Source organism: Rhipicephalus microplus, chromosome X, assembly GCF_043290135.1.
Source record: "Rhipicephalus microplus isolate Deutch F79 chromosome X, USDA_Rmic, whole genome shotgun sequence".
NCBI classification, from domain to species: Eukaryota; Metazoa; Arthropoda; class Arachnida; order Ixodida; family Ixodidae; genus Rhipicephalus; species Rhipicephalus microplus.
The window spans coordinates 371881767-371907180 of record NC_134710.1 but is presented as its reverse complement, the minus strand read 5'-3'; the positions used below and the strand labels follow the sequence as shown (position 1 = coordinate 371907180).

General features: G+C 44.5%; 1 protein-coding gene across 4 annotated transcripts in view; it reads right to left on the bottom strand.

The window, feature by feature from the left end:
- Nucleotides 1-1002: 1002 nt before the first annotated feature.
- Nucleotides 1003-25414, bottom strand: part of LOC119161079 (nose resistant to fluoxetine protein 6) — a 265186-nt gene continuing 240774 nt past the window's right edge. For 3 of the 4 annotated variants that reach the window (XM_037413410.2, XM_037413411.2, XM_075879977.1), the window contains 2 exons: nt 22127-22269; nt 11694-18485 (listed from right to left, as the gene is read on the bottom strand). In XM_037413410.2, the coding sequence (XP_037269307.1) occupies nt 18171-18485; nt 22127-22269 (458 nt within the window). In that variant the 3' untranslated portion in view covers nt 11694-18170. Of the gene's footprint in view, nt 18486-22126; nt 22270-25414 lie in introns of all 4 variants that reach the window. The other variant, XM_075879976.1, reaches the window with a different exon arrangement.

Here is a 25414-nt window from a genome sequence, read left to right as displayed (position 1 = left end):
GAGCTTAAGACCACAGGTATATTGTCTTTCACTGTATCTCAGGTAATGTTTCTGAATGTTAAAGAAGGCACACTGGCGTTTATATTGGTACGTATACATGATAATGTTAGTTAAAATCAGGCAACAATGTATTTTATGCCACCATAAATAAATACACGCTATTTTATTATGGTCATTCGACAACCTAGGTCGGCCCGATGTGTTGCCGGCTGCTCACTCTGACGAGTGTTTGGCTTGCTCGGCGTTCACTCGGCCACCGACGGTGGCCCGAACCAAGCCGCCGACGTAGCCGGCAGCGCACCTCGGCTAACCCTTTTCGAATATCAGGGGGCCAGAGAAGTCGGCTGACAACTACATGCCAGCCATCCCCCAATCGTCGGCACTCGATCAAGGTTGCTTGGAGAGGTGGCAGCAGCGGTTGCCGCGGCGAGCGTGCGGCAGGCGAGAAAGAGTGATGTAAGCACGCACTGCGAGTGGAGTGTGATGTCAACATGCAGCAGCGGTGTGACCTACTAGGCACTATACCAACACCTCTGGCACGCGGTGCGTTAGTACGGAGAGACAGCGCGCGTTGCACAGGCTAGTCAAAGAGCTGCTTCGCATCTAAAAGGAGCACTCCGTACAAGTACTTCTGAAAATGGGAGTATGAATGTTTGGGGCTGAATGCAGCTGATGAATGGCAGTTTTCTCACAACATTGCAATGCTTCAAAGTCTGAATATTAGTGGGTCTGAGCACAGTTTCTGCCGGGTGCAGTGCACTATTAGCTCTGGTGTGCACAACCAACTGGCTTAACTGGCACCCAAGTGACATCAACAAACAACAAAAACTTCCTTTTTTGCACATTCCTAATCAATCATGTATGTTTAAAGTAAGGGGTGATGCAAATGTCAACATTACTTATTTCCTCTCCTAAATCATGAATGAACTGGTATGCAGTATGGTAATGGTATGGTAATAATAATAATCATGGAGGACCGAAGAAACATGAAAGCACCAGGTGTTGCCTGTTTCACATTTTTTCATTTACTGTGTTGAGTGTGCTACACACTTATCCATTTCACAATATGACACATCTGTAAACTAAATAGTTTTGAGTAGAAGTCTTCTGCCACCTTCACTATAACATTTCAATTGCCCATAACATTGAGTGCATCTGCTCTGATGTAGTGCTAATACTTTCGAGGCCATAAACACATTTGAAAAATGAAACAGAGCAGCACCATAGCAGGCATTCATATAAGTCAGTACTTGCATATACGTGCTTCATCCAGCAGAAAGGCCGACACCCAGCACTGGCATAATTGAACGAGATGCACTCGAAAAGGAGAAGCCAATACATGAAATTTACATACGGTATGCATGGTGGCTCATTACAGAATAGATTACACCTGCTTTCATATTAGAAAAAAAACTGGTTATGAACAATTTTTAGGAAAACACTAGAATGCTGTTTACAGTGAAGTGCAAGATTCTTGGGTGTCCTGCATAATTTTGGCCCTCATGACATTGCAGAACAGACATGCTTAGGCAGTTGACATGTGCTTGTACTTACCTCACGTGGCTCGCTTACAAATGTTGTCAGTGAACTGTATTTTGTAGAGGGCAGCATTCATAAACTGAAACCTAAATGCTCAATATAGGCTGCTCATTGAAGATGAGAAACTTAGAGCACTGCTGGTACTGCCATGCAGGAGAATAGTAGAAGGAAGCACCACACACGTCCTCTATTTAGGGAATTATTTTGGATAAGAGAAAAAGTCAAGTTTCTTAGTCTCTGATTTTCTGGATGGCTTTATAGGATGATACTAATCTGTGAATTTGCAATGTTTCTTGGGGAGATATTTCTGAAGGCATGAGGGCCATGCAGAATGCTTCATTAGTCCAGTAGCAGGACTCATCCCGTGTGCCATAACAGTCTGCACTAGTGCACGTACCATTGACATTGTTATGCATGACATAATATTGCATTTAGGCATCAACAGTTTTTAATTTCATTTTAGGCTACTTTAGTGCGATTACTTTAGTTAAAATACTCAAAGCATGAATCCCCTACTTACCCAGGTGAAATATGTACCTGGAAATCCATTTGGCTTCAATGGGCATTAACTGGGATCAACTGGTCCCAGTTGCAGGTCAACTGGTTTCAGCTGGAAATCAAGTGAGAACAGTTGGTCCCAGTTGCAAGTGGTTCCAGTTAGTAACTGGTTTCAGTTACAGCTCAACTGGTTTCAGCTCGGAATCAATGGGAACAGTTGGTCCCAGCTGCAAGTGGTTCCAGTTAGTAGCTGGTTTCAGTTACAGCTCAACTAGCCCTCAATGGGGACTTGACAGCCTTGTGTGCCAATGGGGACTTACAGCTCAACTGGCCGCTTGACAGCCTTGTGTGCTGTACAGGTGCATTACTTCCTAACAACAACAACAACAACAACAACAACAACAACAACAACAACAACAACAACAACAACAACAACAACAACAACAACAACAACAACAACAACAACAACAACAACAACAACAACAACAACAACAACAACAACAAAAAAAAACAGTGCCGAGCCTGTAGCTACCACGGCCGATACTGCCGACAACCTCTAATGCTGCAGACTCCAGCGCTAACGTGCATCGTACACAACCACAAGCCGCGTTTTACCACAAACATCTGGCACTCTCTCCCACTTCCTCTTTCGTGTCCTACCCAAATGGCCGGCAGCAGTCACTGTAGCTGCTTGTCTAAACTTACGCTCAAATACTGAATAAAACAGTGAACTATGTTGAGCCTTAAATATAAAATAGACTAAAATGATTTAATAAGCGCATATTTCGCAATATTTAATGACAGGAGCACACAGGCAGAACAATTTTAACGCACCGCCGCGGTGGTCCAGTGGCTGTGGTACTCGGCTGCTGACCCCCAGGTCGCGGGTTCAAATCCCGGCTGGGGCGGCTGCATTTCCGATGGAGGCGGAAATGTTGTAGGCCCGTGTGCTCAGTTTTGGGTGCACGTTACAGAACCCCAGGTGGTCGAAATTTCCGGAGCCTTCCACTACAGCGTATCTCATAATTATATGGTGGTTTTAGGTCGTTAAACTCCACATATCAATTAATCAATGAACAGTGACGAGCAGTTTCGCACGGCACATGTGGCGAGGGCTACCTACCGTGCCACAGGCGCAGTAGCGCGGCGCTGGTGTGTTGTTCTTAATAAGGAACATGGAGTCATGGCATGCATAATTAAATATTTTGATTAGTGCTTGACTGTTTCATCTCCGGAAGACTTTTCGACTTCAGCCGATCGTCGGACGAGTGTTTTTGCCTGTGACCGAACAGATTTTTGGACCCACCGTGTTCGGAATGCCGGGCTGGCTGCCTTGTCCGCAATGCAGCCGTTTCAAGGTAATTAATGTCTTCTTCTTAGAGTAAATGAAGATGTACAAATGATATAATGCAACACAAAGTGTTTTGAGAGTGGAGACGATCGAACGTTCCTTTGTAAACAAACCTTTACACGCTGCAGATTCGCTGTCATTTGTTTTGGGGCGTGATAAATTATGAATGTCGATCAGGCAAAACTTGTGTTCAACAGCATGCTAAATAACTATGAAGTGTACTCGTGCAAGCTTGTAGCTCTACCCGAAGTACTAGAAAAGGGCACGTACTTGCTCAATAATTAAATATCTTCACACTTGTTGTCTTTGTGTGAACTTCGGCTTTATGGTCCATAGCTTTTTTTTTTTTTTTTTTTTTGCCGCGGAGATAAGCTTGGCAGTTTAAAAATCAGAATAGACTAAGAGGTGATCTTTACAAATTAATGTACAGTGACATTTATGAGAATTCTATAGGAATTAAAATTCCGAATTATACATGACACAATTTATTGTTTAGTGCAAGGTTGTAAATTATACTGTGGTGATCTGTACCTTTTACTGATATGTACAATAAAGATGTGCGCAATTATTCAGAATCGTTGTTGACTGTATGGAAGAGGGATTTGTTGATAACTTCAATCGCAAGCTCAACTATGATCGCTCCATAAAAATATCTCACAATGGTATAGTCATCAATCGAGTCACGTAGTAAGAGGTGCGAATTAAGAGCCACAGTTTCTGCTTACAGGAGGCGTCCGTAATTGTGACCATAGGCAAATCCTACCGAAAACACGTCACGAAAATGCGGTGGCGCTGTTGTCGGGCGTTTGGTTTCGCTTGGTAGTTAAAAGTCCCGATGCCTACCGCAGTTGCTGCTGTCTTTTCCGCGCTGGTGCGTGCGCTGTTTGTCCCCGTGCAAAGTAGAAAGAGTGTTGCACCGACAAACTTTCACGGCGATTTGCACAGAAAGGCACAAGAAAGTTGGACCAAATTTTATTTTTTTAGTTTTCTGACGACGACAAACCGTGGCCGATCAGCCACAGCTGGGAAACGCGAGATTTTGCCTTCGACGCTGCTTCACCGGTCATGGTTTGGAGCAATTGATTGGTATGTGTTCATTAACGTCCCAAAACCACCATATTATAGCAATGTTGAAGGACTCGGGGGTATAATAAAACGTATTTTTTAAAAGGGCGAACCAATGCCCACAACTCAGAATGACTATGGTCGTAGAACGTGTCAGTCGAACACCAAAGATGTCCTTCCGCTGCCTTCTTCTTCCTTTCCAAGAGAAGTCCCGAGTGCGCGGCGCACATCAGCCGGGTTCAGCTGGGTGCTCGTGCCATCATAGTCTCGGCGCAACACAAGACGGCGCGCATGTGTGCCCCTGTGCGCGCGGTGATGGGCGCATTGTTTCAATGCAGGCAAGATGTCGCGGCGTGATCCCCCTCCTCATACGGATAGTCCCGATGCGTCAGGCAATGAATAGCTTCCTGGTAGGCGTCACTGGTTTTCCGATGATCTCTCGTAGTAAGGCTTCATACAGACTACATCTACAACCTCTGTAGGTTTGCGGCGTTTTGAGCTCCCGTGTATAGCGAATCTAAATTGGTACGTTACATCGCTTACACGTTAGAGTACTTCGTAAGGGCCGAAGTATTGGCTAAGAAGTTTTTCAGAAAGTCCACGGCGACGCACTAGGGTTCATATACATACTTTGTCACCGGGATGATAATGCGCTTCGGTACAACGCTGATTGTACTGGTAGGAGTCGATACGCGGTTGGCGGCGCATTCTGTATCTCTCCATCTGTCATGCTTCCTCGGATATTTGCAAGAAGTCGTCTAGGCCAGGTGGATTGCTGCTTTCATCATTCAGTGGTAACATGGCATCCAGTGGAGTGGTGACTGTTAGGCTGAATACACGTTCGAATGGTGTCACTCGCATTGTTTCTTGAACGGCTGTATTATATGCGAATGTGATGTAGGGCAATATTTCATGCCACAGTGTATGTTCGACGTCAGCATACATTGAAAGCATATCAGTCAAAGTTCTGTTCAGGCGCTCCGTTAGGCCATTTGAGGATGGTATGCCGTAGTTCTTCTCTGGTCTGTATGGGTCATTTGCATAAAACATTTGATTAGGACTGCAGTAAAAGCTATGCCACTATCTGTAATTACGACGCTGGGTGCACCATGCCTGAGGACTATGTTATTCATGAAGAACTTGGCAACGTCAAGAACTGTTGCACTGTACAGCGAGTCTGTCTCAGCGTTACGAGAGAGATAGTCTGTGGCTACGACTATCCACTTCTTGCGTGCAGTCGATGTCGAAAACGTGCCTAGGAGATCCATACCGACTTGTTGGAATGGGGCATCCGGCAGTTCTATTGGCTGGAGGAGGCCTGCTAGTTTCACGGATGGAGTTTTGCGTCTTTGACACTCACGGCAAGTTTTCACATAGTGCTGAACTGATGCTAACAGCTTTGGCCAGTAGTATTTTAGATGAATTCTGGTGAATGTACGGCTGATACCCATATGTCCGGATGTTGACTCATCATGACACGCGTGTAGAATCTCGTTTCGTAAAGGTGCAGGTATAACGAGTAAAAAATTTGTCACTATTGGGGTCGATGTTCCTCTTGTAAAGGACACCTTCTCGAAGACAGAACAAAGAGAGCCTTCTGGATAAAGTGCGCGGGACTAACGTTGAGTCCTTGGAGACGCTGTATAAGCGGCAGCATAACGGTGTTCTTAAGTTGTTATTGGGCAATTTGTGATGCCTGGACGACGCCTAGAACCAGAAAGTTTTCTTCCTCCGGCTCACACGTCTCCACTTAAGCGCGTGACAGGCAGTCGGCATCGCTGTGCTTTTTCCCAGATTTGTATACCACAATAATATCGTACTCTTGTAGCCTAAGGCTCCGTCTTGCTAGTCAGCCAGAGGGATCCTTAAGATCGGCCAGCCAACACAGGCAATGGTGGTCACTGACGGCTCGGAATAGTCTACCGTAGAGGTATGGTCGAAATTTACTTATGACCAGGATGACCACGAGACACACTTTTTTGGTTGCAGAGTATTTTGTCTCAGTTTTCGAAAGCTTGCGGCTGGCATACGCTAGAACTTTTTCTCGGCCATTTCGCCGCTGGACTAGAATAACTCCGAGACCGACGTTACTCGCATCAGTGTGAACTTCAGTTTCCGCAGTCTCATCGAAGTGGGCGAGGATTGAAGAGGCTTCCAGGCATGTTCTTAACTCATCAAATGCTTCCTGTTATTCACTTTTCCACATAAAGGGCACATCGTCTTTTGTTAGATTAGTAAGTGGTTCAGCAATGTTCGAAAAATATTCCACAGATCGCCGATAGTACGACATAAACCCAGGAAGCGACGTACTGACTTGTTGTCTCTGGGTGTCGGGAACTTCATGATAGCAACTGCCTTTTCGGGATCTGAACAAATGCCTTTGGAGCTGACGACGTGTCCGAGGAATCGCAGCTCTTGGAAACCGAAGTGGCATTTTTTCTGGCTTGATGATGAAGTGTGCTCAACCAATGGCTTTTAATACTGTGCGGAGTTGCTCTAGATGTTGGTCAAATGTAGCGGAAAATACGACAACGTCATCCAAGTACAGCAAGCAGGACTGCCATTTCAGTCCCGCGAGGACAACGTCTATCATTCTCTGAAACGTCACTGGCGCTGGGCACAGGTCGAATGAAAGCGCTTTAAATTCGTAGAGGCCGTCTGGGGTTATGAATGCCGTCTTTTCACGGTAACGCTCATCCACCTCAATTTGCCAATATCTGCTTTTGAGATCACAGGAGGAGAAGTATTTTGCACTCCATAGTCGATCGAGTGTAGCATTGATATGCGGCAAAGGGTATACATCCAGTTTGGTTACGCTGTTCACTTTACAATAGTCTACGCAGAATTGAATGGTGTTATCTTTCTTTTTAACAAGCACTACGGGAAACTCCAGGACTGCTGTAAGACTGGATCGCGTATTCTGAAAGCATCTCCTTCACTTGTTTCTTGATGGCGTCTCTTTCCTTTTGTGATACTCGATATGGGAGCTGGCAAATCAGTCTCCTATAGCTTCTTTTGTTAAAATCCTGTGTTTTGCAATAGCCGTACGTCACACCTTAGAGGACGTTGAAAAGCAGTCTGAAAATTGTTTTATAAGGGCAAACATTCGTTTTTTTTGACATTCTGGGAGCCTATGGTTGACGTTAACTGATGCGTCGATGTTGCAGGTTTCTTGTGGAGTGGTTGTCGTTGTTGCTAAGCTGCATAGTTTGGTCGCCATGCAGAACTCGTGGAAATAGGCGATAGCCATAACTTGCGCGATGTGCTGACATTTATTCCCGAAATTTGTAGCAGGACAACTGAGCGGCCATTCGATAAGTGAATAAGACTCGTCGCCATGCAAAATCTTTTGTTTTAAAAGAGCCCTATATTTTCATCCGCTATTCCTTCGTGGTCACCGAATGACTTATTTTCGACAAGCACCATTACACTACAGCGTGGTGGCACTGTGACGTCATCATCAACAACGCGCAGAGTAGTAAGACGTCGCTTTTTCGATTTCTCCACCGACATGTATGGCCTGCTCGGTCGAAAGTGTTACACTTGATCTGCGCAGATTAATTATGGATCCATTGGCTTGCAGAAAATCCATTCCTAATATAAGCTCCCTTGAACAGTCCGGCAGTACGATGAAGTCAGCAACGTAAGTAAAGCCTCTTATTTCGAGCCTTGAGGTGCATCTGCCAAGCGGCGTAATAGTATGGCCACCTGCCGTGCGTATCCGTGCCCCACTCCACTTTGTCACAACTTTTTTCAGTTTCTTTGCCAACTTGTGACTAATTACCTACTAATCAGCGCCAGTGTCAACTAAATCATTCAGCTCGTACCGTCTATTTTCAACCACAAATCTGAAGTAATCTTCGCACTGCTGTGCTTATCCTCTGTAAACATAGCATCGTCACCTTGAAAACGTGATGGAGGATCTTCGCAACTGTAGTCATCAGCGGCCTCACCTCCACAGGTCGCTTGCTTCAGTTTTCCGGGTGTGGGCTTGTAGAATGGTGGGCAGACCATGCGGAAGAAGCACGTGGGCTGGGTGATCGGTAACGCCTGGGCGACGGCACTCTTGGCTGATGTTGGCGTGGAGTGAGTGGGCTCTGGTGCGCGGACAAGTATACCCTTCGATCTCCGTTGGCCGTTCACCGTTTTGAGGGCATGGTGCGTACAACGGAAAGCCCCTGAATCCTGCCTGTCAGTAAGGGCAGAACCTATACAGGTGACCTGCTTTCCCGCAACGGAAACAGGGAGGCCTGCGCTCATGGTCACGCCAGATATCACTTTTCCAGGGCCTTCGATCCAAGTAGCGAGCTACACTACAGGCTCGTGGCAGGTAGGTAGCCGTTGGTTCTACTGGACAAGGTGCGCTGCGTACCGTCTGTGGGTAAGGAGCGGCCATCGCAACTGCTGCATTACTGTGCGCCGCGGGTTGTCTGAGTATTTCAGAGATACGTTGGGATGCGTTGGATCGGCTGTGGCTCACGCTCCGGCTTGCGTAAATATCTGCCTCAGTTCATCTCGTACTACGTCGACTACAGAGAGTGTTGCTGTAGTGTGAGGTGCTTGAAACTTGCTGAGCTCTTCTCTGATCACCGATCTGATGAGTTCTCGCAAAGTGTCCATGTCACTTCACTGGCCCCCAGAGAAGACACAGGCAGGTGCGTAGTTTATGTCTCGATTTTACTGTCGAGCCCGCTGTTCTAGCGTTTTCTCGATGGCTGTCACTTCCGTATGAAACTCAGCAACTGTTCGTGGTGGGTTGCGGACGAGAAGAGCGAATAGCTCTTGCTTCACCCCACGCATGAGGTGGTGCAGCTTCTCATCTTCAGTCATATGAGAATCTGCGATTTTACTGTCGAGCCCGCTGTTCTAGCGTTTTCTCGATGGCTGTCACTTCCGTATGAAACTCAGCAACTGTTCGTGGTGGGTTGCGGACGAGAAGAGCGAATAGCTCTTGCTTCACCCCACGCATGAGGTGGTGCAGCTTCTCATCTTCAGTCATATGAGAATCTGCGCACTTGGAACAGGCGGATGATGTCTTCGATGTACATTGCGACACTTTCGTTGGTGAGTTGGTTTCTGGTTTCAAGCGCAGCCTGCGCCTTTTCTTTGCGCTCCGTGCTGGCATAAGTAGCCAGAGCGTGTCACCGAAATTCATCCCGGGTAGTAAAGGAGGTTTCATGTTTCTCATACCACGTCGTTGCAAAGTCCTCCAATGCAAAGTATACGTGGCGGAGCTTCTCTCTCTCATCCCAACCGTTCAAACTTGCCACTCTCTCAAAGAGGTTCAGCCAATCTTCTGCGTCTTCATACGAGTCGCCATGAAATACTAGTGGCTGGTGAGGCTGATTGATCACCACGTGTGCCGGTGTTACCTGGCTTGTCATGGTGGTGGCGTTCATTGACTTAGGTCCGCTCAGCGTGAAGTGGAGTCGACTTAATTCTGGTGAGTCACCTCGAAGACGGCGACTGGTCCTCTGATGCACAGGTGTCAGTTCCACAAGACCAACTTGCTGGTGGTCGGGTCTACGTCTTGCGTTCTTAGGGCTTCCATTCAGTACCCAGCACGTCCACCAGAAATGTAGCAATGTCGAAGGACTAAGGGGTATAATAGAACGTATTTATTAAAAGGGTGAACCTGTGCCCACAACTCAAAGTGATTACGTGCGTAGAACGTGTCAGTCGAACACCAAGTAATGTTCTTCCGCTGCCTTTTTAATTCTTCCTTTCCAAGAGAAGTTCCGAGCGCGTGGCGCACATAGGCTGGGTCCAGCTGGGTGGTCGTGCAATCATCGTCTCTGCGCAACACGAGACGGCGCGCATGTGTGTCCCTGTGCGCGCGGTGATGGGTGCGTTGTTTGAAAGAAGGCAAAATGTCGCGGCAATATGGTTATGAGGGACGTCATAGTGGAGGGTTTGGGAAATTTTGATCACCTGGGGTTCTTTATCGTGCACTCAAATCTGAGCACACGGATTTGCAGCATTTCCGCCTCCATCGGAAATGCAGCCGCCACAGCCGGGATTTCATTCCGTGACGTGTGGGTCAGCAGCCGAGTACCTTAGCCACTAGACCACCGCGGCGAGGCATGTTTTGGAGCGGCTTACCCATAAAAAGCGATTAGCTCTTTCAAACGTAGAAATAAGCCATGAAATTGCGCTTTTTTATTAAGCCGTGGAGGCGTATCAAGCACGTTTACCTCAAAGCCCGTTAACGTTCTAAATAGCATTATCAAATGCAAGGTACTTTTTACAGTTGCCATTGTTGATACAACAGCAAATGTCTTCGACACGTCAAAATGATATCGCCATACTGACGTGAACTGAAGGTGTCACTGAGTCATCGAGCCAACTGTCGAAGACATGTGTCTGCGTGGGTAAGGTTAATTAAAGTAGCAGCGTACGAAAGGATGACTAAAACTATACTTTTTCGTGACTATATGCGGCTACGATGACACACCTGACACAAGTGCCCTGTTCTGGCTTTAGTGCACTTCAGTACATTTTCACGTCTGGGTAAATTCACATAAAAACATCACACAAGAAACTTGCCCAATCGTACGCGGTGTTGGCTTGAGCAAACGAATTGAGCCGCGGATCTTACAAGTATGTTACCGCATTGTCCAGCATGTTGTTGAAGCATTATCGCAAGCGTGTTGCGGATGAAAGTGTTGCCGAGGTCATTCTGGTGATTTGCATGAATAACTTCTCCGGTTTATTTATTATATGTGAGGATTTACCGTAATGATTCATGGCCACGTATTTTTACAGCACATATTTGCATATTGTACTCGCTTCTTGCTGCACTGGGTCTGTCCTTGCATTATTAAAAATTCAAGTGTGCATGCGTGATGTAGGCTGCAGCAACGACCATGATATTTCGCAAATGAGCTACATTTCCGCAGCTAAGGTACCTCAATATTTGATAAGGTTCTCAAGCTAGAGCTACACGTCAACATTGCGCAAATGTTCATTTCAGAACCCCTCTAGAGCGACTGCAACTTTCTCCGTTGCAGCCGCTGCCTGGCAACATGCGAGAGGCGTCCCGACGTGCTGTTCTCGAAGGCAGCTTGAGCACCTGCGTCGCTCGTCGTGACGTGTCCATTGTGACTGGTGGCGCGCTTTCAGCTGGGACGACTGGGCGGAGCCAACGTGCCATGATGTCATTCAGCGCCTACCGTGCTTAAAAACATAGAATATGTCTATAGTACTCGTGTTTTGGTTGATAGTAATAACGGCTTTACGATTTTCTAATAAGATGAAATTTAATTTCTGGAAGTATTGCATGTATGAAGTAGTAAGTACAGTTTGGTTAACCATGTAAAAATTTCTTTCCGATGGTTTCGTATGCACGAGATCTATGAAATAGGGAGCGTCTGCCACATATCCAAGGAAGCAATCAAGATGATTGACAGCCCCCATACACTCAATCTGCAAAGGTTGTAATAAATGAAGTCCAATTTCAATGCCAAGCTTCCTTGTCTATATAAACCGCAGGGGTCCACTGGCAACTGGAAACTATTGGGACCAGTTCAAGTGGTTGATAGTCAAATTACCTGTGGGGACCAGTTGCCAGTTGGTCTCAACTGGGACCAGTTCATGTAGCTTATGGTCAAATTTTTAGTGAGGACCAGTTGCCAACGGGTCGCAGTTGCAACCCACTGGCAACTGGTCCCCACTGAAAATTTGACCATAAAACACTCAAGCTGGTCCCAGATGTTCGCAGTATGATGAAGGAATTATGACAACACCAGGGAACCGCAAGCATCATCACAGAGAAACGCACCACGAGATCGGCGCTCGAGCACCACCATCTTTTCTCGTCCTGTGGCTATCTCCGATTTATCTGCCTGTCTATTAGGTTCGCCCAATAAAGCCCGGTACTGCCGTCGTCGCGTGCCGGGATACACAGACACCCGGGCAGAGAACAGCTTCATGAACCTTCCTCCATCTCGTTTACAAAATTCGGATCCTCAGTGAAGCTCGTCTTTACGCGAATATCCGTGAACTCTGTCTGGTTGCTCACCTTCACCCCGTCGTCGCTCCCTGTCACCCATCATTGGCCAGCACCTGAACTCGAGGAAAACTAACAGCCACCGCTCAGGAGGCAAGAACTGCGCTATTCAAATGCTTGCAAGTTCTCAAACATTGCCATCAAATATTGTTGAAGTTTTTTGTAGAAGGTACTCAGGCATATGCTCTAGTTGATACCAGTGCGGCCGTTTCCGTGATAGACGCCAAACTATTCCGCAAGCTCCGAAAAGTGACTACACCTCTTGATATGATGTCCTTGTAAACAGCGAATGCGGAACTTGTTCGGCCTGTAGCCACCTGTACTGTCTGACTGATCATCGCGAAGGACCACTACATTGTTGATTTTATTGTTCTCTCATCATGCCCACCTGACTTTATACTTGATGGAATTTTTTATCGCGTAACCACGCCGTTATTGATTGTGCAAGATGTGAACTAGAACTGTTCCCATTTTACGACAAACCAACCAACCACATTGAGCCCACCGTACACAAACTCGCCGTCAAAGAAGGCGCTGAAATTCCTCCGACAGCAGCTGTGTTGCTCCCCATGTTCTGTGATGGCATTAAGGACGAAGCTGCATCCTTTGAACGATCAAGCCTCTCGCTTAGTCAAAAGTAACTTGTTTTGCTTTATTCAGCCCTCTCCTTTTTTGAAGGCAACAGTGCTCTCTGCCTCATCAATCCCCTTCCATTTCCCGTAAAACTGTTTCAAAGTGAATATTTTGGACACGTGCATGTCATTGACAAAGAATAAATTTTAACCATGCCGCCACATTGTGCCGGTGACTGCGATGCAATCAGTGCCCTCAACCCTTCCAATGTACTCCCTTCGAGCTCTTCAATTCATCGATCACCGACGGACTATCGCCATCCTAACGATCTGAGCTTCTCCAGCTGCTCTACCAGTTCCGTAAATCCTTTGACGTTGCTTAATCAACTTTTGGCCGACCTTCCCGTCTATTTCACTACATTGACACAGGTTCCAACGCGCCAGTATCACAGCAACCATACCGTGTTTACGCCGCCGAACGTCAGGTTATCACAGGTTGACGATATGCTCAAGCGCGACGTTATCCGACCTTCCCAAAGTCTATGGACATCACTTGTCGTTCTTGTTAAGAAGAAGGATAGTTCAATTCGCTTCTGCGTGTATTAGTGGCGCTTAAATGAGATTACTCGCAAAGACGTGTACCCTTTGCCTAGGATTGATGACGCCCTTGATTGCTTACAAGGTTCCGAGGTTTTTTTCATGGTTAGATTTGCGTTTGGGGTACTGGCAGGTTTCCTTAGCAGATTCTAATCATCCAAAAACAGCCTTCATGACACCGTACTGGCTATATGAGTTCATGCCTTTGCGCCTTTGCAGTGTGCCGACCACATTTGAGTGGATGATGGACTCGATTATGCGGGGTTTGAAGTGGAATGTATGCCTCTGATACCTCGACAATATCGTCGTCTTTGCACCCGATTTCACAACACACCTTGTACGCTTGAAACATGTCCTCACGTGTCTGAAGAACGCTCAGCTCCAACTGAATCTCAAGAAATGCCACTTTGCTGCTCAGAAGCTCACTATTCTTGGTCACATCGTATCAAAGTATGGCGTTATTCCCGACACGGCTAAACTACGCGCTGTCGCTGAATAACCCAAACCGACGACTGTAAAACAGTTACGCAGCTTCGTAGGATTGTGATCCTATACTTTCGTCGGTTTTCGGGCAACTTTGCCTTCATAATTTCCCCTTTGACCCAAATTTTAAGCAGTGCCAACGACATCTCGTCGTGGTCTTCTGAGTGTGATTACGCTCTTGTCACTCTTCGCTGTCTCCTGACATCACCGCCTATATTGCACCCGTATGATTCCATGGCTGCAACTGAGATCCATACAGACGCCAGCGGTGTCGGTCTTGGTGCAGTTCTCGCTCAACGCAAGCCTGGATCCCCTGAGTATATCGTCGCATAAGCCAGCAGAACGCCCACCAAGGCTGAAGTAAACTACAGTGTTACCGAGAAGGAGTGCTTGGTCATACTTTGGGTGCTTGCCAAGTTTCGCCCATATTTATATGGCTGCACGTTTACTGTAGTTACAGACCATTACGCCTTACGTTGGTTGTCATAGCTGAAGGATCGATCAGGTCGCCTTGGTCGTTGGGCTCTGGGACTTCAAGAGTACGACATCTGCGTCGTGTACCGTTCCAGCCACCAACATGCCGACGCTGATGCACTCTCGGGATCACCACTGCCCAGTAAGGCTGCCTCCATATTCTCTATAGAACACACGGTGACATCGACACAATGTCCTCTGCACAGTGCGATGATCCATAGACAACTTTGCTTCCGGACGTTTTATCTGAGGTGCCAACACTTCCAACCACTCGAGCAATGCGACGCCACGCTTCGCACTTCACCATTCGAGGTGGCCTCTTGTACCTGCACAATTACTCACCAGATGGCAGGAAGTAGCTGCTCATTATTCCCTGAAAGCTGCTTTTTACAATCTGTGCATCATTTCACTCCGACCTGCAATGTGCTCACGCAAGTGTCTTCAAGACCTACGAACGTTTATGGAAGCGGCACTACTAGCGTGGGATGTTTACCTTTGTTCGACAATTTATTCGCGGCTTCCACGAGTTTCAGCGATGGAAAGAGCCACTACATCCAGGTGCAGCTCCACTACAGCCACTTGTGTTCCCCGACTGCCCATTCGATTGAGTCGGAATTGATCTCTATGGACCACTGCCATTGACCACGGCAGGTAACCGGTGGGCTGTTGTTGCTGTGGATCACCTGACACAGTATGCCGAAACCGGTGCTCTTCTTACTGCGACTGCTCAGGACGTCGCAGCTTTCATCATCAACCGTTTCGTGCTACGTCATGGCCCTCCTCGCGAACTCCTCAGTGACCGGGGCCGTGTATTTCTCTCTGACGGAATTCAAGCACTTCTCCACCAGTGCCATATTGTAAACTGGATGAGTACTGCTTACCACCCTCAGAGAAATGGCTTGACTGAGCGGTTTAATTGGACCCTGGGTGACATGCTCACGATGCATGTTGCATCTGACCAAACGAACTGGGACTTGGCTCTTCTTTTTGCGACCCACGCGTAAAACATCGCTACCCAAGTCACCACTGGCTTTTCTCCATTCTTCCTTCTATACGGATGTCAACCATCGCATACAACTGACACTTTGCTGCCATACGCACCAGGTACATCTGAGTGCATGACTGTGTCCGAAGCCGCCCGTCACGCCGAAGAATGTCGCCAACTAGCGAAGCAGTTTACTGCGGCCGACCAGCAACGCCAGAAAGAGGGCCGCGATTACGACCACCCTCCTGCCGCAAAGTTCTCCCTTTGAACCCTTATATGGCTGTATGTACCACCCTCTGCACCCGGTTTGTCTACCAAGCTACTTTCAAATTACCATAGTCCCCACCACGTGGTAGAACGCACATCACCCATCAATTGCGCCATTTAAATGCTTACGCCGCTCGCTAACCATCGCCGGCGTGGACACGACATTGTTCACGTAGACCGCTTGAAGCCGTACTTCGACCCACTCGCTCTGCTGCCAGGTTAGATTGCCAGAATGGCTTCATCTTTCTTGTTAGGGGCAATTATAATGAAGGAATGATGACAACACCAGGGAACTACAAGCATCATCACCGATAAAAGCACACAGGATCGGCACTCGAGCATTACCATCTTTCCTTGTCCTGTCACCGGTCTTCCGCCTCTCCGTTAGGTTCGTTTAATAAACCTCCCTACACCAGTTGAAATATTTTCACCTGGGTAGATGAAATCATAGATAATTTGAGAAAGCACAAAAGAATAACGATGTATGAGCTAACTATATGAGAAATATCGTGTTTGTACTGTAGTCTCAGCGTGATCCTATTCATCATCATATTCATCAGCCTGACTACGTCCACTTCCGGACAGAGGCCTCTCCCATGTTCCACCAGTCAACTTAGTCCTGTGCCTGCTGCTCCCACTTTATACCCACAAACTTTTCAATCACATCTACCCACCTAACTTTCTATCCCCCCCTAACCTACTTGCGTTCTCTGGGAATCCAGTCAGTTTTCCTAACGACCAGCGGCTATCCTGCCTATGCACTACACTCCCTGCTCCTGTCCATTTCCTCTTCTTAATTTCAAATATGATGTCACATGATATGAGGGTTAAGTAACTAGAAAAACAAGAATGGGGTGGAGCACATTTGGTAGGCACTCTCAAATTATGAGTGATAGATTACCACTATCCCTCAAGGACAAGGCATATTACAGCTGCTTCTTGCCGGTGCTTACCTATAGAGCAGAAACCTGGAGACTTACAAAGAGGGTTCAGCCTAAATTGAGTACAACGTAGAGAGGGATGAAAATGATAGGTGTAACTTTTATAGGCAAGGAGAGAGCAGAGTAGATCAGAGTGATTCTATTACTGTGAAGTATTTTGGAAATTGAAATATGTTGGCTACCGTGCACATTCTGTTCCAACTTGTAGTGAATCTACACCACAGTGAAAGTGGCAGCAAGATTATCATATACATGAAGTGTTTCTTATAACAATACAGTTGTGTATAGTATATGTGAAGTTTCTACATCACAAGTTGAGACTGTAGGAGTTTAAGGGATCAAGTACTCTGTACATACCCAGTATCTGCTGTTGTTCTGGTAGAAAAAAAAGAAAAGTACTGTAGATTGTGTAACTATGCTTACACTAGCTGCTGAAAGTATTCACACATACACCTGTTCATGGCACATATATTAAAGCGCACACTCTGCAATGCAGTATGTTCTCTCCGCACATTTTGAGTGGGCAATATGTGTACACAGCAGAGGGGCAAAAATTGGTCTGCTGCTATACTCAAAATGAAGCGTGCATGATTGTGCATCTGAGATCTAGGTGCCCAATGTCTGTCTATAGAACAGCCAACTGTGATGCCCAAACTTTTGCTGATGGGTTGGGTGATGTTCTTTCGTGCTTCAGGGGCAGGCACTACTTTCATTGAGCTGACTGGAAATACAGACTCTAGCTTGTGGTGGAATGAGCAATTTGGTGCATTTGGCGGTCTGCCAGCCACGTGACATAAATCAATAAAAATTGGTAGCAATGAAGCTATGACGAAGGAAATGACAACTAGTCCTGCTGCCACCTACAAAAATGCATTGCTCTGAACATTGAAGTTGTGCTGCTAGTTAGCTTCATGTTTGCAACCCAGAACTGAAAAGGGTCTCCAGAGCATGGGGGGTTCAATCACTTGTAGAGCAGTCACCGGGTGCCTGGACTTGTTGAAGGCGGTGTACTTCTTCAAGTATTCACAAGCATAGTATATTTAGGCAGAAGTTATCAGTAGGACTGCAGACAGGCGGCTTGCCATTTTGTTTGTTGCAGTACTGGTCTCCATAGCTACGTTGTCCCTCAGCTTCTAGATCCTTGGATGGCTGTTCAGCAACCTTAGGCCTGTGCAACATCGCATTTCTTGAACTAACAAGTATGAGCATTTGTGCCTAAGAATTCACAGATGTCTTATTGCTATAAACCTTTGTTTCCTCCTACTGGCAGGAAGTTGCAGATGTGACAAGTTTGTAACTGTCCCCAGCACACACACATGCAGCCAGAGTTCACTTGGAAATCACAATTCACAGACTTGATTTCCACACCTTGGCAGGACAGCGAGACACTTCAGAGGTGCACAGATGCGTCTCCAATTTTTTCCTGGGGTACATCACCATTTCTCACGGGCATGTCCAGGGTGCTGTTCGCCGTTACCGTGTTTCGACATGATTCGCCCTTCTTGATGGTGTTGTTGCTGCTGTTGCTACAATGGCTGTCGTTCACATGTGGTAGCATGGCAGTAGGCACCGCTGCTCTGAGGTTGCACCCAAGCAACTTTTCGATGAAGTCTTTGCCCAGTCTCCGAAAGGGTGCCTCAAAGGCAAGATAGAAAATGACAGCCATGCCCATGCTGATGGCCAGGTTGCCCGAAAAGAGATAGAGCTAAAAGAAGGAAAAAGAAAAAAAAGAGTAATTGAGATTGAGAGTCGGTTATTTTTACTTCTGTTTAATAGTTCATTAAGGGGAGATGCTATTAAAACAATTTTTTCAATGTGTAGTATAGGGCAATGGAATCTTTGCTGGGTGAATTCGCTTTTATGCTGATTTAAAACATATAATTAGTTTTAAATTAACCTAGCTGCATAGCCATCAATTTCTACCATGACAATATGCAAACTACAGCTCTTTGTGAACACACTTTTTCTGCCACTAAAAATTTACGGTTATCAGTCATTAGAGGCTCATATGGCCCCAGTATAAATGTAAGATCTAAATAACTACAGTCAAACCTCGTTAGTGCATACCCACTTTAAGCATACTAACGGTTAAGACGTAGTTGCAACAAATCTTCAACCGAGTCTCATAGAGACTAATGCATTTGTGCACCGCTTAAGCCGTAGTGTTCGGCTTATGCATATACCAGTTAGTGATTGCCGGTTAGTGCGTACTAACTGGGTACTGCGCTAACATGTTGCGCCACTAAACTTTACTGCGTCGCTGAACTTGCAGACGCCATAATATACCGTGAACGGTTTTCCGTCGTGTTGATAAGTGCGGAGATCAGCCAATAGGTTTTTCCGATTTCTATGTATTTGTGGCAATGACATTGCGAGTAATTGTTGGAAGAAAAACAAGGGTGAAGTGGTGACTACCCGTAAATGTGCTGGTATGACTTATCGCCAACGAAAAGCCTTATCACAGTAAGAATCCCCGGTTATCTGCTCGAGTATGTGTGTGGTGTAGCGTCACTTTAGGCCTACTGCACGCTTTTAATAAGCGAATACCTGAACGCGCTTGGTCGCCGATCACTGCGGCTTCGTTGTGCAGAACCATGTTCCAGCGTGCACTGCTTTACAGTACCGCACGCAGCTCGCGGTCGCGGAGTTTATCGTAGGGGTCGCGGGCACCGAGAAACCTTACTGCATTATGCCAACACCTGCACCGTACAGCAAGCGTAGCACTGTTGTAACCATGCTGCATGCTTTTTATTCAGTGACAGCCCCAACGCGCCTTCATTCATTGCAAGAACCGCTAGAACATCACGGAGAGCGCATTGCTTGCTGAAAGCTTATCGTCACAGCATTAACCCAGCAGGCTACTCATCGCATCTGTGTATGGCCTGCAGCAGAGAGGGTGTACTCTACGGCCAGTGGATCAGCAGTCACGGTGTGCACCTAGTGAGCAAAGTGCTGCCCGCAACTAGCCATGCAGTAAACTATTTGGCTCTCTGCGACCGTACCGCATTTAAAAAAGGAAAACTGCGTCTGTTTTTGCTTAAAAGCACACCTTAGAAAAACTATCGTGGACAGCTGGTTGTGTCTGTTATGTCCCTCTATCACTCTGCATATCCCGTAATGCACAGTAGTTACAAAATGCTCAATGGCGTCACCACTGCGTGCTATCGAGTGGTTGTGCGACAGTTGGAAACTTTTCTGCACATTGGAAAAAAAAAAAGGCTTTGTGGTGGCCACTTTAGGCAATATATCCCCAGTTTATTCCTTTGTTGGTGGCGATAATGCATGTCAGGAGATGCCAATTCGTAGCTGGTGCGTTAATGCATAGTGCACTAAGTGCGTAGTTATGCCGCCATCTCTTGCAGGTACATATTAACAGTGTTTCACTGTAACAAGAAAGTTTATACAAGAAATTTTACTGAACACAAATTTTAATGCAATAAATTTAAAAATTCTCAATCTATACTAATTGTTTATTTCGGGTTTATAATATTATATAATTAAGCTTTAAAGCAGATAACTGGACTCTCCACATGTCAAGGAATATGTGAGAAGCATTTTAACTGCCCATAAGAAGTCCAACATCAAGAAAAAACCAACTTCAAGAAAAAACAGTTTAAACATGGGAATGAAAGCTCATCTGAGTAGCTAAGATATGCTTTAGACAATATTTCTTCCATCATGAGAGCTTGGGAATCACAGTTATTTTTAGCATATGGCTTTGGTGAACACTTGTGAAATGCAATGGCAAGCAGCCAGGCTACTATTGCCAGGAGACATGACAATGAGTTTAGTTTTGAATAGCCACCTTGTGCTCTTTCAAGGTTACTTTAACTTCCTACGATTTCAATTTCAACCTTAATTTTTTCGACATAAAAGTAGAGAAATAAACTTGTGAAAGCAAGTAAAAACAGAAAACAGTGATTTTGGAGAAAAACTTTCATTTTTCGAGTGACATTTCCTATTATAATAAGCATAAATAATGCCTGCATTATTTAATTTATTAGAAACAACACATATCAAAATACCAAACAAAGCATGTGTGGTGCCCTTTCAGTTAATATTTAGCTTGAGTAATCACCTTCAGCAATAGTCTAGACTGCTATAGGTGCATATGCAGGCAGCAAAAAAAAGCAGTCTTTCTGGACTGCAAGATTCTCAATAGCATTTTTCTTTTAATCCTAATCCACTCACCATTGACTTCCCAGCCTTTTCAAGAACTGTACCAACCTGCCCAAATGTTAAATGCTGTAATTTTACTCAGGTATCTATTTATTCCAACTTTTTCTATGGTGTCCTTACAGCGATTGTTCAATTGGAGAGTGTTTTATTACTATGTACAACTTTAATAGGTTTGTGCAACTATTCAAGCCCTTCGATTACTCTAATGAGTATTATATGCAAATTCACTTTGATCAGAACTTAAACTATTCGAAATTTCAAAGTATTCAAAATGAACGAATAAGTAATATGTAAGCCGTCCTCCCTGCAAAGATGGTTTCACAGCTATAAAGACACTGCTGTATCATGAATATACCTTTCCAGGAGAAATCTACACTGCCATCACAAAGTCTCGTTTGATGCTTAAACCAACGTATTACCTTTGCATCAATTCTTCCTTTTTGAAGTTTAAAAGCTTTTATGTCGGCCAATATGGTCTCAGTAAAGTGAATTTTAAAGTGCAACTATTTTACAGGTTATCACTTGCATTCTACTGAAACTCAATTCATGCTACTATTCAAAGGTGCTTACACTTTTTTTTTAACCAAAAAGAGTGACGCCTGCACATGCACATTTTCAATGAAAAAAAACTATTGTACAAATAGTTGGGTCATAATAAATATGCTAATTTTTTGCAATACGTTATACATAGAATTCAAATTCAGCTCGAAGTTATTCAAACTAAATCACTATTCACTTCCAATTCGCTTCAAGTCTACATTTTACTATTTGCACAAGCATTCATTTTGCATTGGTCAGAACTGTACCAATAAAGTAATTGTCTTGCAGCAGCAGTGTGTCCACAAAGCAGTTAATTGGTATAGATGAAAAGTCTTAACTACCATGCAGGCACTGCGATACGAAAGATGTTTTTCCCAGTTATTCACTCTACTTGATTAGCAAAGATAGCCAAAAATGCACATGGGACACAGAAAAAAGACAACACGAAGCATTATTAACAGTTTTTAACTTAATGAAAGAATGCTGATTTTATGTAGTTCAGCAACACGTGTGCATCATAGAACAACAAAACAAAAGGATAAAACACACCAGGCTACATAGGTGAAATTAAATGCATACTATAAAACAATTATTTGCATTAAAGCGCTATTGAAACTGACTTCTCACCATGGACAAGTGGCTTCCAAATATCCTTTCGCGAATGGTCCACATTTGGAAGTCCATTACCACTGGATGTGCCAGGTACACACCATATGTGAGCCGGCTCAGTGGGAGCCACGCCTTCCATGAAAGCACCCGATTCACCAGCGCTACAAAGTAAGGAGTCTGCTTGAGATAAGGCATAATGTTTCCCACCAGATTTTGGAGGGGGAGGGAGGGATGAACGTCAGTTTCATCATGAACTTTTGAAGTATGCATAAATAGTGGAAACTGAAAATAATCATCAGTTATCTGAAGCACTTTCAGAATAAATAATTTAGCCAGGTTCATGTACGCTATGTTACTATAGATTACCAACTAGCCAAATCCCACACATACCTCTAAGGTTCGTAACATATAGCAACCACTTGACTTAATTGTGTTTGGATTTACTGTGCAATATATTGTGTCCTTGTATACTCTATAGTGATTATATACAGTGTTTGATTATATACAGTGTTTTATATACAGTGTTTGTTACAACCAATGGCATTACCTATACACATCACTTTTGCTGACTTAGTGGTGCACTTCTCACTGTTTCAGGACTGTAACTGGCGATTGTACTTGTGTTAAAATTTTTTGCTAATGTAAGGTGTCATGTCATAGTTACTTTTCATTTCAGTTATTCTAGTTATGCTACTTTCTACGTAATCACGAGCTCTTCGAGAAAGTGACTACAGGAGTACCATATAGTGCTGGGGTTTCAAGCACATAGTCCATTGGCTACATACGTTTCTGTAGCAGCCTTAAAATGTATATATCTTTGCAAAATGATACTGGCATTCTTTGCTTACTTGTTGCAATGAATGATATTTTGTTCATGTAAGCTACACATACGTGACTCGTCTGAAGCATTTTTTTATAAGGCATCCACATGATCAAACTAAATCATGCGACAGAATCTCATAGTTCATTATCAACATCTAGATCTGAGCCAATTTAAAGATAATTGTGAATGTGTTTCAAGAATCCTGATGCCGAATCCCCTTCAGAAATGATTCATATGCAGTGAACTTTCACTTGAGTGACCTTCAAGGGACCCACTGGAAATGGTTCATTTAATTGAAGGTTTACTAAACTGAATTAGACACAGTGTAATTCATGTCCAACATGCAATTGGTTCTGAAAAAAATTCTGTAATTTTTACTCGGACTGGGTACTTTAAAGCGTAAGAAGAGACAAGCGGTCCAGAGAGTTATTGTGCAGCGCCTCTGGCAGAACTTCTTGCTGTCTCGCAACTTTCTAATATATTCAGTACAGCCTAAGCTTCAGATATTGAATTTGAACCTACCTCAGCTATTACAACATATTTGTCGCACTCCTTGGCTTCGAAGGGACATTATAAATCATTTCTTAATTTGATAGCTATGGGCAGCAACTGAAGCGCATGCGGCTTGTGCATGCACAAGCGTTGTCACACTGGTCCCGATGAATGGCCGATTTAAGAGTAGCTAGCATTGACTACATCAGTGCCGCAGAGCACAAAACTTCATTGTATTCGTCTAGAATAATGAGCTCAGGTCCACAGATGAAGTTGAACCAAGGTAATTCGACTGAAATACTCAATATTGATTAATTGATATGTGAGGTTTAAAGTCCCAAAACCACCATATGATTATGTTCTTTTACGTGCACCCAAACCTGAGCACACAGGCTTACAACATATTCGCCTCCATCGAAAATGCAGCCACCACAGCCAGGATTCAATCTCACGACCTTCGGGTCAACAGCTGAGTACCTTAGCCACAAGACCACTGCAGGGGGAGGGGGGCAAAATATTCAATAATCAGAAGTGTGTTTAGTAAAAAGATATTTCCATGGATTGCATAGGAAAAGCACGGGAAATTTCGTAACAACCCATTATTCTGAAGTGTTTTTTAAACGAAAATTCGTTCAATTGAGAGTTCACTGTATAAGGTATGAGAAATGCATTCTTTCAAATGACAGTACTGTTATTTTAAAGAACATGAGATGTGTAAAGCTCCATTCACCTCACCCCCACTTCAACCTTTTTTCACCGACCCTTGCGGGACTAAGTGTCACAGATGTGGCCAACTATTTGAGGTGAATTTAAGAGCCCTTATCTTGTGCTTCTATTTGGGGCCTATTTAGCAGAGGTGCACTAAGAAGTGGAGCAAGTTGTCTGATGACAGCGTTGAAGTACAGCTTTACTTGTTACTAGTTATATTTCAATATGCTTTTAATATGTTACTAGTTACACATGTTTTCAACATGTTACTAGATATTTTGCAATGTGTTATAGTTATTAGAAGTTTGTCCCTAGAACACACTAATAGTGTTTATCAAATTGGTTTTCAAAATAAACTGTTATGTTTCCGGTAAGCAAATGCAGCTATATTTCTCGGTGTTGAACACTTGAGTGAACAAAGCTGACCTTGAACACCCTCACGGGAACACTCACACTTTTTGCAGTAATTGCACAGGTTGTACAAGTTGAAGTGACAAGAATTTGATTATGTGTGCAAATACATATATTAGGGCTCTGCAAATGTTTAAAATTTTGAATATATCTCGAATAGTGTTCGCTATACAATTCAATTCACACTGGAATCTGTACTACTCAACTATTCAAACTTTCCACAGACATGTACAATAAATCTTCAAATAAATGTGACCCCTTCAGGTTTTCACTATCGTTCATCTTGTTACAATATCTTGCTGTGAAAAAGCAGTTTTCGAGACTATGCTAAGGTGGAGTCTTTCAAAAAAGTCGTGAGATTGAGAACGACTCCGTCTGAACTATAACATACTTTACCTCACGACAATTATGTATTCTGGCAAAGTGGCCTTTCAAGTTTTGTTAAATACGCGAAGGTATTGACTAAAGAGAACGCTTGTTCTAGCAGTGAAATGATGAATGTGCCCGAGTTGAAAACCTAATTATTGCTGTTTTGGACTGGACACTTGGGAAGAAAGCCCAAAAAATCAGAAGCCAGCGATTTTTCAGCACCCAAAATTTCAGATGTGCTCATATAGAAGTCAACAAGGCAGATTCAGAACTCCAGAATGGAAGGGAACACATCATCTGCCATATCACTTGGGCTTCCAGAGAAGTTGAAAGAGGAGGATAGGCTGAGAAATTAGCAAGTTTGTCTTTCATTGTAAAGTGTTGTTGGTGATATTTTTAATGCACAAATATTGTGCTAAATACAAGTAGGCCTCTGCATTGCTTCAGTCTCAATAAGACAACTATGAAACACTACCGCACCAGCGCTTCATCAACCTATTAAA